Below are 13,538 nucleotides of genomic sequence, written 5' to 3'. Positions count from 1 at the left end.
TCTTCATTATGTTCTTGGAAAATGTGAATGGGTAGATTCTTTCCTTACCATTGTAGCCTTTCTTTCGGGCAGAGTTTCTAAGAAGTGACATTTTGTTGCAAACTCAGTACAGTATTTGAATTTAAAAGAGTTGCTTACATGCAGACGTCCCTCTAAATGCCCTTTTTATGCTCAGACATTGCACAGTACAACAGAGCTTCCCAAGTTCAATAGCTGTGCCATAGCATATGTCTATGCTATCATCTTTGCAGAATGCAGATACACCAGGGGTCCTCAAACGAAGGCCCGCGGGCCAGATACAGCCCTCCAAAGTCATTTATCTGTCCCTCGCTCAGGTTCAACCTAAATCTGAAATGATTTGAAAGTACACAACAACAACAATCCTATCTCATCAGCCAAAAGCAGGCCCACATTTCCCATTGAAATACTAATACATTTATATTTGTTAAAATTGTTCTTCATTTTAATTATTGTATTTTTAAAGTATTTTTTGCACTACAAATAAGATATGTGCAGTGTGCATAGCAATTCATTCATGGTTTTTTTTTCCAAATTATAATCCAGCCCTCCAACGGTTTGAGGGACTATGACCTGGCCCTCTGTTTAAAAAGTTTGAGGACCCCTGGTATACACCATCATCACCCTGTCTGTATAGAGTTGAATTTAGATTTATAATTAGGCATGTGCAGCTAGGTTGGTGTGGTCCCATGGTGGTGCAGCGGGTTAAACCACTGAGCTGCTGAACTTGCTGAACAAAAGGTTGGAGGTTTGAATCTGGGAAGCAAAGTGACCTCCCACTGTTAATCCCAGCCCTAGCAGTTCAAAAACATGCAAATGTGAGTTCATCAATAGTTATTGCTTCAGCAGGAAGGTAACGGCGCTCCATGCAGTCATGCTGGCCACATGACCTTGGAGGTATCTATGGACAATGCTGGCTCTTTGGTTTAGAAATGGAGTTGAGCTCTGCCCCCCAGAGTTGGACACGATTAGACTTAATGTCAAGGGGAAACCTATACCTTAGCTAGATTGGTAGAAAGTCAGATACGCTAAAAATTGAGCAGAAGCACCTTCTGTGATGCAAGCTTTCCCCACTTCCTTTAAACACTTTTCATGAAACTGGAAGAGAAAACAAAGTCCTGTTCTGCCAACTGAGGTACATACACTGATGAATCCACATACCTGAGTTTTAATACATTTAAGCTACAAGTAACTTGCCAGTTTTTAGTATCCATATAGTCAAGGTGTTGTTACGCTATCTATCATCACAGATTAAAAGAAAATATTAGGCACACACCCACACCAAAAAAGCTGTTAGTTGAATTGTCTTATTCTGTTGCTTAGATACGTTTTTTTATTATGAGCCTGTGCCAATCTGTCTAATTTATAACATAATTATGACTGAGGTCTTCTTTCTTTTTCTTGAAGATTGGAATGCATAGTTGGTCCTGTCAAGAATGCAAGTTTTAATGTTTTAAGCACTGTTTCAAATGGACAAGTGAATGCATCATTCAGTACATTCTCTTTCGTGGTACGTATTTGATAGTTGATGGTCCAATTTTATTTATTTATTATTATTAATTATTTATTATTTATTTATTTATTAGCTGCATTTGTTGACTGCTGTTCTCAGCCCTTTAGGGCGACTCACGGCGGTGTACAACATATAAAAGGCAATTTACAAAAGGCAATAACAAAATAACAACATATCCATAATACAACAGTTATATAGTTACACTAAAAAATCTGATTTTAATGTGACAATTTTGAAACATCTTTATGAGTTTAAATATTGTGAAACATTTCATGTTTTAGTTTATTTTGCCTTATTAAAACTGTAAAATATGCATTTTCTGCTTGCTACTCATAGTTTGTAGAAGATTATGGAAACAGCTTTGCATCTCCTACATAACAATTTAAATTTGAGTGTTCAGTTGTATGTAATTATACTTGTTTCTGATTTTAATGTGACTTGGAGCATTTCATTTAAAGTAACAAGACACTTTTTTATTGTGCAGAATCCCGTAATAAGGAGCATCTCCCCCACCTATGGTCCCAGATATGGTGGTACATTGCTGACGTTAACTGGGGAGTACCTAAGTAGTGGCAATTCCCGAGAGGTTTCAGTTGGTAGGAAGCAATGCAGCATAATCAGGTATATTCACTGTTTTATATGGTTGTTAAAATAAATTTTCTCAGGAGATGTCTCTAACATCATCTATAAGTAAATTGCATTTCTATACAGTTTACAAAATGTGTGTTATATTCAAATTATGAAATCCTTAATGTTAATTTTAACATAATTTTCCCTTTGGGAAAAATATTATTTTTGCAGTAGTGAATGAATTATCTCTTGTAAGCCTCGGTGTTATTTCTTTCCATCTCTCTTCAATTTTGCCTTAATATGTTTTATGTTAATTAGGCAAAAGTGACCAAACTCACATTCATAGAATTAGATGAGGACTCATAGGTCATTGGGTCCAGTCCCCAACTCAGTACATGATTTTCATCTAAATCATATCCAAACTCCTTTGGAAGATGACCAGAGAAAGAGACTCTACTATCTCTCTTTACAACTGATTCTGTTGTAAAACCACTTTTATTGTCAAGTTATTTTTAATGTTCAGTCAAAATCTACTCTCCTGTAACTTCAGGCCATTAGTCCTGGTCCTACATTCTGACAACAGAAAACAACCCTGGCTCTTTTATGTTAAAACAGCCATTTAAGTATTGTTGGAGTCATGTCAATTTTAAATCTTCTCTTCACCAAGTTGAATTGACTTTCCCAGATGTTTCCTTTTTTTTCTTCTATAGAAGTGTTTATGATCGTGGTTTCATTAAATCCCAACCATGTCGAGTTTCTTTTTCCTTTAACTGGGGGGTCCTCAGTGGCACAATGGGTTAAAGTGCTGAGCTGCTGATTTTGCTGACCAAAAGCTCAGCAGTTCAAATCTGGGGAGTGGAGTGAGATCCCGCTGTTAGCCCTAGCTTCTGCCAACCTAGCAGGTTGAAAACATGCAAATGCAAGATCAATAGGTACGGCTTCAGTGGGAAGGTAATGGCACTCCATACAGTGATGCCAGCCACATGACTTATGGACTATGCTGGCTCTTCGGCTTAGAAATGGAGATGAGAACCACCCCCCAGAGTCGGACACGACTAGTTTTAATGTCAAGGGGAAACCTTTACCTTTACTACCCATTATTTCCCTGAGCCTGATAAAATCAGCTTTCCTGAAATTCACAATCTGTTTTTTACTATCCTCTTCATTGTGTGTTGCATAGTCATGAATCCTTAGTGTCAAGTAGTCAATTCTCACTAAAATACCAACTGTTTTGATTACAGTTACCAACTCCTACCAGTTGGTTATATTCAAGTTGAGAATTGCTGATTTCCTTGTTCCTTCCTTCGCCTTTTGGAAGATGTATCAGGAAGTTTTTGGAGAACCTATATTCAACAGAGTTAGTCATAAAATAAAAGAACAAATTTTCTATAGGTATTACCTTTTACAGCCAATCCTCTACTGGGCTGAGGTCACGTGGGCAAAAGTAGGACAAATAATTTCAAATGTTTACCTTAGAAGGCACCAGTAAAAGCTGTCCACAGAGTCATGTTAGAGGTCCTAGAGATTCTTAAAGAGAACATTTTAATCAAATTTATAAATAATCAAATCCACAAAAGTGAAGTCTGAAAATATGAAAGGCTGAATATATATCTAAAAGCAGAGAAGGTTGAACTAAATAGAACTATAATCACACTTTAGAGAGAAAAATTAATGTGTGTGTGTGTGCTTGTTTGTAATAGGGAGTAAAGGAAGGATCGAGGGAGAGAGGCCATGTGATGGACTGGTTGAGGTATCCAAGAGAATTGTAAAGATCCAAACCAGTCCATGTGCGCAAGCTTTTCTACAAATTTGCCAAAGGATGCCCAGCTATTTAAAAACTATCTTGTTCACTCTTGTATACTTTGCATGCACGGGTGAATAACATGAACTTGTGTCAAGGAAAGGAAAAGGGATATCCTTAGGAATATTATGGGATTAGAGGTAATGTATACTGAATTGATATGGTGCCTGAAGTAAAGAGCAAGCTTTGGACCAGTGGTTCTCAACCTGTGGGTTCCCAGATGTTTTGGCCTTCAATTCCCAGATACTCTAACAGCTGGTAAATTGGCTGGGATTTCTGTGCATTGTAGGCCAAAACACCTGGGGATCCACGGGTTGAGAACCACTGCTTTAGACAAATCTCTCTCCTCGTTTGAACATTTTACCTTAACCTAAATAACTATCATTCTAAAAATATGCTATGCTTGCATACTTCCCTCTTTTGACTTTTGTGTGTTGCAAATTAATACCTAGAATGTTTGTGAAACCGCAGTTTCCTATTCCACCCAAACTGAGAGACTATGATTTATCTCAGGTTACAGAACCTACTGACAGAGGTTCTTACTGAGTGCATTTTCCAATTGAGTTCAAACTAATTAATCCATGATGTATCTATCTTGTAATATTACTAGTAGTGAGCATTCCTTTTTTTAATTATTTTTTTCTTATGCAGAATGTCTGATCATATAATAGAGTGCTACACCCCTCCACAAAGAGAAGTGTCAGAGTGTCCTGTCAGAATGAAAATCGATTCAGCCTTTCGTCCAGCAGGTCAATTTACATACAGAGAAGATTCTTCTGTTACTAAAATTTATCCTGCCAAGTCCTTCCTCAGGTGAGTGAGTTTTCCCATTCAGCACTTAAGGGGGAAAGAATATGTCTGCTACCAAAATAAAACAACTATATTTTGTCTGTATGTCTCGTACCAAGTAAAATTGTTCTTGTCTGCATTATACTCAGGAGGAAACCCACCTCCTAGCAATTTAGGAGTGTTGCTGTCGTTATAGCTGTTCAGATTCCCTCTTCCTCTCAGGAAACCTGATCCCATTATGTGATCATATCTGTGATATGTCTCTGAACGTGAATTCTGTGTTTCTGAAAAATAACATTTGAGAAACAGTAACTAGGTCGGTAACTCTTGTATTCTGTTTAATATTCCACTGATTGCTCTCAGTCCATGTATTTTCATTTTTGGGTTATAATTAAGAGGAACTGTGGGTCAGTCACTTAGTGTATCCATCTAGCGCACATATGTCAAACTCAAGGCCCATGTGCCAAATCTGGCTCGCCAATGTGGCCCTCCAGGTGCTGAACTACAGCTCCTATAGTGTTCATCATTAGACATCAAGACTACCTGATGGGATTTCTGATACAGTATGTGTTCTGATACAGTAACATCTGGAAGACTGCAGTTTGTTTTGTTTGTCAAGATAGTGGGTTTGAATTTAGATACAAGGCTTGCATCTATTATATCATTATTCATATATGTATGTTAAACTGAGATTATTCTGTTCCTGTCAAATTGCTCTGTTTCCATGATATCTCCTGTGCCAATTATATTCCTATCCACCTTATTGAACTACTTACCTTTTAATTATTTTTTATGTTGGCCTCCTTCCCCCCCCCCCCCCCTCCAAAATTTGATTGCTGTTGCTTGATGCTTGTTTATTACTGTTAAGCTGTTTTGTGTCTTTTTAATTTGTAACTTGCTGTTGTTTTGCTTTTAATTGTATGTTGCCTGGGCTTGGCCCCATGTAAGCTACCCCGAGTCCCGTTGGGGGAGATGGAGGTGGGGTAGAAAAATAAAGTTCTTCTTCCTCCTCTCCTCCTCCTCCTTCTTGTTGTGGGTATGTCCTTGAACTTTTCCCCAACCTCATCGCCACAAGTGCTATTGGGTTGCAATTTTCATTATTCACATGATTGATAAACAAAAGTGATGGTAGTTGCTGTTCAGTTGTAGGGGTTGTATTCTGAAAATGGATAATAGGAGTTGTAGTCCTAAAAGAAAAGACCAGATGATACAGTCTTTAGAAAAACAGTTCCCTCCCCAATTCTCTGTGTGAGAAACTAAGAGATAAGACCAATGTTTGGCTGCTGCTCAAGCAAGCCAGGGTCAGCCCAGAGACATGAAGTTCCATTAAGTTTCATCTTAAGCTGTTTGTGTGCATAGAATAAGAACCAATTAGAATATAATGAGCTAAGAATAAACCAACGAAAAAAGACAAATTGTAAACACCAATCAAAATTGTGTTGTTTGATCCATTGTAAATGATAGACCGGGACTCAATTTTTGGGGCGCGGCAGTTCTTCTATGCTTCAAACTAGCTGTTATCATTTGCTTAGCCAGCAAATAAAACTTTCTTCGCTGACTCAACTCATCTATGTGATCCATCCCTGCACTGCCCTCTTGAGAGCAGAAGACAAGGGAACCACTGAGAGTATACAGAGTTCTCCCTTCACAATAACACCAATCCCTATGTAAAAAATATATTTGGCCCTCTGAATCCATGAATTCTCCATCCATGGATTCAACGGCCCTTTGAAGACATCCATAAAGCTGATGTGGCATCGATGAAAATGAGTTTGACAGCTCTAGTGTCTTGTCCCTAAATGTTGACTAACACAAATCACACAAAATGCTAATGAAGAGTAAACAGTATAAGCAGCATTAATTAACCATTCTTACAGATGGAACCACTTTTCTAAGGATAGAAACTCTGGTGTGTTGCATTAATTCCTCCTTCCTTGGGCCATATTTAGAAATGATAATGCCCTGAACATTAGTAATTTATGACTGCAAGTCCTTCTAATCGAAGACAGAAATAAATTCTTAAGCTTGGAAATAGTGCATGGATTTAAATTTGGTTTATTTTCAGATCTTTTGAAATTGAAATGCTTCCTCTCCTCTTCTCCCAAAAGCACAATTCAGATGATTACAAAATCTTCTAAGTCAGTTGATCGCATCTACTTCGGATGCAAGAGGGGAAGAAGTGAGGCCTGCTTTCCCAGGCCAATTTCCAATTCATTGAGATCCTGTGATGTACATCTATATCTAACACCAGTGAAATTGACACTTTTCTTCCCTCCTGCTGTGGTTCCCTGTGTGTCAAAAACCTGCTACAGATAGCTTCATTGCTCCATGAATGGTTTTTCAAGATTCATAAGGGAGTGCTGTTTTGCCAGTCTATGGAAAAGTAGCTGGACCAAACAAAAAATACAATTATTCCTGACCTCTGTTTCCTAATCAGCCAGTCTTTGAAAGAACTGGAGGGAACATCTGTGTGGTCAATCAATAAAAATAGAATATGCTACTGGAAGCTATTAAAGGTTTTATTTCTGCTGCATTTTCCCAGCAATTAAAATCATGTGAATGTGAAGTGAGATACTTGTTACAATGACCATTAAAAGCACCCAGTGCTCCATCATCATGGGTGATTACTCATGGCCAAGTATGATTGTCTTCAAGAGGTAGAATACAGTCTTGGCAGCAAAGATCTATTCTGTATGTCACCTCTCTCTACCAGAATAGGATGCAATGTGGCTTATAACATGTTTCCATGTTGATTTATTTCACAATGTCTTTCTAAGATGCAAGTCCCAAAGAATGCATTGAGTTCTATTCAAATGAAAACAGTTACCTTTTTCTTAAGAATCCTATTTCTTTGTCTTTGTCAGTGGCGGAAGTACAATTACAGCCCAGGGGAGCAACTTGAATTCAGCATTCTCTCCAAAGATGGTGGTCACAGTCCCTAAGCTAGGCAGAAACTTTACTGTGGTAAGCTTTTGTCTTAAGTGCTAACATTTGATGCGTGCATGTCTACCTTCAAAGGGAATGTAGCTTAATCCTATGAATGTTCACTCAAAAGCAAGTCACATTGTAATCATTTGAGTATATTTCCAGTTATTTATTTATTGTGTCAGAAACGAGTACAGTTAAAATGCATTTAAAAAACACAAAGTTTAAAAACTTGGCATTATGCTAAATGTCCTTTGACCAGTAGCTGGCCCCTTGGAGTGCCTCTGGTGTTGCTGCGAGAAGGTCCTCCATTGTGCATGGGGCAGGGCTCAGGTTGCATTGCAGCAGGTGACCTGTGATTTGCTGTTCTCCACATTCGCATGTCGTGGACTCCACTTTGTGGCCCCATTTCTTAAGGTTAGCTCTGCATCTCGTAGTGCCAGAGCACAGTCTGTTCAGTGCCTTCCAGGTTGCCCAATCTTTTGTGTACCCAGGGGGGAGTTTCTCATCCAGTCTCAGCCACTGATTAAAGTGCTGGGTTTTAACTGCCATTTTTGGACTCTCACTTGCTGAGGTGTTGCTATGAGCATGTCTCAATCTTAGGAGGCTGTTTCTTAATTTAAGCTATTGGCATGCTGGCTGATATCCGACTAGAGAATGGGCCGGAGATGTCACAGAGATGCCTTGGTCCTTTCATTATTGGCTGCTATTTCCCGGTGGATGTCAGGTGGTGCGATGCCGGCTAAACAGTGTAATTTCTCCAGTGGTGTAGGATGCAGACATCCTGTGATAATGCGGCATGTCTTATTCAGAGCAACATCCACTGTTTTAGCGTGATGAGATGTATTCCACACTGGGCATGTGTATTCAGCAGCAGAGTAGCAAAGCACAAGGGCAAATGTCTTCAATGTGTCTGGTTGTAATCCCCAGAAGTGACCAAAATCCTAACTTCAATTCATACCATGGTTTAATCAACTTTTGAAATTATGAGACCAGCAAAGAAATAATATAGAGAGTAGCAATGGGGGAAGAGTACAGATGAGTTGACGCTACTACCATTTCTGAAAAAAAAATGTTTTAATAAGCTTGGAACATTACATCCCAAAACTCGTATACATCTATGCAACCATATTCTCTGGTTCTGGTCCCTTTCCATATGCCCTCCCTGTCATTTCTTTTCCTTGCCATCTTCACTTCATTTCTAGTGAAGCTGACAAGGTCAGGAAAAAGTCTTGCAGTTGAACAGATGCATCAGTCTGTGCCACACTTCGATCCTTTTCATATCCATCTATTTTTATTCCCATTTTCTTGCCTAATCTTCCCTTCCCGCATCATAAAGTACAAATGTTTTAGATTCTGTGTCAAAGGGCTTTTACCCTCAGGGCTGTCCTGATGGTCGGGGTTCTCAAACACACCACCTCTTTCCCCCTTGTTTCATCTGGGTCAGCTACTAAGTGGTAACCTCAAATATATAGATATTTTTCCATATTTATCCTCTTACTGCAATACTTAAATTACAGTAAGGTTAGATGCTGGAGTTCAGGTTTTCTGGTCATGTCTGCATTTTTGTCCCACAGGTAATGATTAGTGTTGAAGGAACAATAGATAGTCCATTGTGTTGTAAGCTACATACATTTTATGAAGAATTCTTTCCCCTTTCCTTTGGCCCTTTTAAACTATATTTAGTATTTGATTTTATGCTTAGTTATATGTGGTTGGTTTGTGATCTGGTTTATGTATGTAAGGCATTGAATTTTGCCATTATTTCTGTTTAAATCGCTTTGAGTCCCCACCCCCACCCCCCAGGAGTGAGAAAAGCAGTATATAAATACTGTAGATAAATAATAAAGAAATAAATATTTCAGTAATATTTCATTTTTGGAAAATTACTCTACTTCCATTCAAAAGAATGGTTGGCCTTGAAACAGAATATAAACATTTTCAGTAAACACATTTAAAACCCAAATTAAATCGGCAGCATCTTAATTTACGCTTGAGTAGATTGGATTTGATTGGGGTTTTTTTCATGCATAGGTTATCAATCCAGTATTTCATGAAAAGCATCTCATTTTTCAATGGTTGCAATGAATTTCAAAGTAAAAATGTCAACTCAAATTACATAGGAATAAGGGCACTCCAAATGCAATTTCTCTTGACCTTCCCAATCAGTCACATTGCATCACCACTAAACAATATTATTAGATTTTTTTATCATGCTCTGAAAGCATCCTTTTTGGAAGGTAGTATAATAAACTAAAGAGCGATAGAGTATTTTGATAGATGCCCACAAACTAGGTTACAAATGCTGTGTTATTAATTTAAGAGACATCGGTACTCTACAGTAGATAAGACGTGCAATAAATTTACCCTAATGAAATCGCTGTAATGATTGCCGGGGATTTGTTTTGATGCATACAAATGTTTCTTCATGCAGTCATCGACATTCTGAGTTCCTTAAATGTAGGATACAGTAAATGTTTAAATATAATTCATTATTAACTGTCGGCATTTATAAGACATTTACAAAATAATTCCTCTACAAAACAAGTCATACAAAGTAAAAATAAACAATAAGTAATACCATAACAACACAGTAGTGAAATAGTGCAGTGGAAACTCAAGCAAGCTGTTAAAAAAGCATGTTTAACAACAAGGAACTACAACCAGGCAGGGAAATAAAACATGTAATGCCTATTAAAATAATATATTCCTCTTCTGAAAGTGTTCACAAAGACTAAGAAGGCCTCTTTCATCTATCTAACCAATCCCCAACTTCAAGATTGCCAGTAACCAATGAAGGAATAGCTTGGGGTCACATAATTTAGCCAGTGCCATACTACTATTACTTTAATGATGCCTATTTTATGGGACACAAAGACCTAATTCTAATCGTGGGTCTTAACTGAAGTAAATCCATTCAGCAAGTTAAACTTCAGTAAGTGCTGATTTATTAAGTCTCCATTGATTCAGTATAAAACCTTCTGCATTGATCCAGACTAGTTGTACTATGAAGTTTATGGGATTAAAATAAAGTATGGGTTGTTGTTAGTTTTCCAGGCTGCATGGCCATGTTCCAGAAGCATTCTCTCCTGATGTTTCACCCACATCTATGGCAGGCATCCTCAGAGGTTGCGAGGTCCATTGGAAACATGGCAACTGAGGTTTATATATCTATGGAATATCCAGAGTGGAAGAAAGAACTCTTGTCTGTTGGAGGCCGATGTGAATGTTGCAGTTGGCCACCTTGATTAGCATTGAATGGCCTTGCAGCTTCAAAGCCTGGCTGCTTTCTGCCTGGGGGAATCATTTGTTGAGAGGTGTACCTGCCTCTGATTATTTCCTGTCTGGAATTCCCCTGTTTTTTGAGTGTTGCTCTTTATTTACTGTCCTGATTTTTTAAAATACTAGTAGCCAGATTTTGTTCATTTTCATGGTTTCATGGAAATACCTCCTGTAAGAATGAGCTTACTACCTCCAGAAGTAGATTGATCCTAGCTACTGTTGTGCCCACATTCTACCCTATGCACATGTTTTTCGCTATCATCTTTGTCATATGGTAGTGGACCATTTAGACCATTTAGAATCCTCTTTCTTCTGACACTTACTTGACAAAGATCCTGGAGGCAATATTATGTTAGGAACATACAAGCAGGGATTGTTTCATACAATCCTTTTGTCATTATTGTTCTACTTAGAAGCCACTTGATACTTGGAGTCCTCATGGACAACGAGTTAAATATGAGCCAGCAATGTCATGTAGGAGCTTAAAAAGCCAATGGGATTTTGGCCTGCATAGAGAGTAAGCTTGTTTTCCACTGACCTGGACTCTAGGACATGGAACAATGGCTTCAAGCTACAGGAAAGGAGATTCTACCTGAACATTAGGAAGAACTTCCTAACTGTGAGAGCTGCTCAGCAGTGGACCTCTCTGCCCCGGAGTGTGGTGGAGGCTCCTTCTTTGGAAGCTCTTAAACAAAAGCTGGATGGCCATCTGTCGGGGGTGCCTTGAATGCAATTTTCTTGCTTCTTGGCAGAGGGTTGGGCAGGATGGCCCACAAGGTCTCTTCCAATTCTATGATTCTACTAGCTGTCCCCTGCCACGCATTGCTGTGGCCCAGTCTTTGTATATGTGTTTTGTGTGTATATATGTGTGTTTACGTATATATGTGGTTTTGTGCATGCGTTGTAGTTTTTATTTTTTTGACTTTTTAACTCTCTTCTGCTGTGTTTTTCTGTGTTTTTCTGAGTGATGGTCACTCGTTGGCCTGATAGGTGTAATGTGTCCAAATTGGTGTTAATTTGTCCAGTAGTTTTTGAGTTATGTTAATCCCACAAACGAACATTACATTTTTATTTATATAAATGTATGCTCACACATTAAAACTGGGGGGGGGGGGGGAATATGTGTGCACGCACACAATCCAGTCTTGCTCATTTTAGTTCATAGAATCAGAACCATGTCACTTGGCAAAAGAAAAAGAGGAGGGAAAAAGAACTATAAAAATGGGAAGGAAACTTCAACAAGTGGAACTGCATGCAGAGCTAGTTTAGGCAGACTTCCTTCTGTGGGGAGCAGCTTTTGCATGGACTGTAGCACAAAATGCAAATATAGTTTGGCCTCAAAGGTTATATAAAATAAAAGAACTAGCATATGTCTTGGTTTTTGTGCGGTTTATTTTGAGTGGAAAATTTGGATTTTCTAGGCAGCAAACATAAGACAATTTCTGGTGTAGGAGATAAATGGCTTTTAGCTGAGCAAGTGCTGTGTAGAAAGATCTCTTTTTGACCTTCCCACCCTTTGCCAAATGCACGATTCAGTAACTCTACATTTATTTAGGTAGGACAGTGGAAAAAACATTCCTAATGGTTGCCAGTTTTGAGCTTGAGGTGCCCATAGCATTTTGGCAGGCATTTGGAATGTTTTTTTTTTTCCATTGTCTTAACTGAATTCCATTGCAGGTTTATTTTTCTTGTTGCTCCCGTTGAATAAAAGGCCACAGTTCTCTGCCATGTACTATTCATCCTGCTCTGTCTAATGAAAATGGATGCAATTGGAGCAGAATTTCCCAGGGACATATGAACCAAGAGCCTCAAATTAATTCTAGGGAGGTTTTATGTGCAAATGAGTTTAGAAAAAGGTGACAGGGGTCAGCTCCTTTATTCACATTTTGGAGAGACAACTACACATTACTTTGGCAAGACCTTGGTTGATCTCCAGCTTTTTTCTATCTTTTTACTTTAATCAACTGCATGGGTGGCCAACAATTTGATTGGAAGGTGAATGTGATGGAGCGGGAGACATTTAACTCCTTTAATCCTGCACTATTGCACCGTTTTTATGTTATAAATGATAATCTCACAGAGCTATTTGGTCTACAGGGAAAAGACATGGAGAATGTTGTTGTTATGTGTCTTTGAGTCATTTTTGATTTATGGCAACTTTAAGGAAAGCATGTCACACAGTTTTCTTAGCACCATTTGGCAATCTTTTCCCTTGCCTCCCCTCTGAGGCTAAGAACGTGCAAGTTACTCATTGGGTTTCCATGATGGAGCAAGAATTTGAATCCTGTTTTCCAGAGCCATATATGTGATGTAGTGGTTTGAACATTAGACTACAACACTGGAGACATATCAAATCCCTGCTTGACCATGGAAGCCCACTCAATGACCTTAAGTGAGTCAAGAGCACTCAGTCTCAGATGAGAGAGAACAAATCCTTCCAAGAAACCTCCATGATAGGTTTGCCTTAGGGCTGCCATACGTTGGAAGCTACCTCAAGACACACAACAAAGCCTCCTCAGCCCAGTGTTTTAACTACTATATCATGTTGGCCATCAAACTGAGTTTACAGACTTCAAATGGCACCTAATTTGATGTTTAGAGAAGTAAAAGGGGTCGTAGATGATCTGGAACATAAATGTT

At 38.6% G+C, this 13,538-nt stretch overlaps 1 protein-coding gene across 3 annotated transcripts in view; it reads left to right on the top strand.

Moving 5' to 3' along the window:
* MET (MET proto-oncogene, receptor tyrosine kinase) overlaps positions 1–13,538 on the top strand; it is a 132,550-nt gene that overhangs the window by 83,719 nt on the left and 35,293 nt on the right. For all 3 annotated transcript variants that reach the window (XM_060777688.2, XM_060777687.2, XM_060777689.2), the window contains 4 exons: positions 1,426–1,528; positions 2,016–2,152; positions 4,554–4,715; positions 7,556–7,655. In XM_060777688.2, coding sequence (XP_060633671.2) covers positions 1,426–1,528; positions 2,016–2,152; positions 4,554–4,715; positions 7,556–7,655 — 502 coding nt within the window. The remainder of the gene's footprint in view (positions 1–1,425; positions 1,529–2,015; positions 2,153–4,553; positions 4,716–7,555; positions 7,656–13,538) is intronic.

The sequence above is a fragment of the Anolis sagrei genome, chromosome 5, assembly GCF_037176765.1.
Source record: "Anolis sagrei isolate rAnoSag1 chromosome 5, rAnoSag1.mat, whole genome shotgun sequence".
Lineage (NCBI taxonomy): Eukaryota > Metazoa > Chordata > Lepidosauria > Squamata > Dactyloidae > Anolis > Anolis sagrei.
Note: the sequence above shows the minus strand (reverse complement) of the source record. Positions and strands in the feature narration are given on the sequence as shown.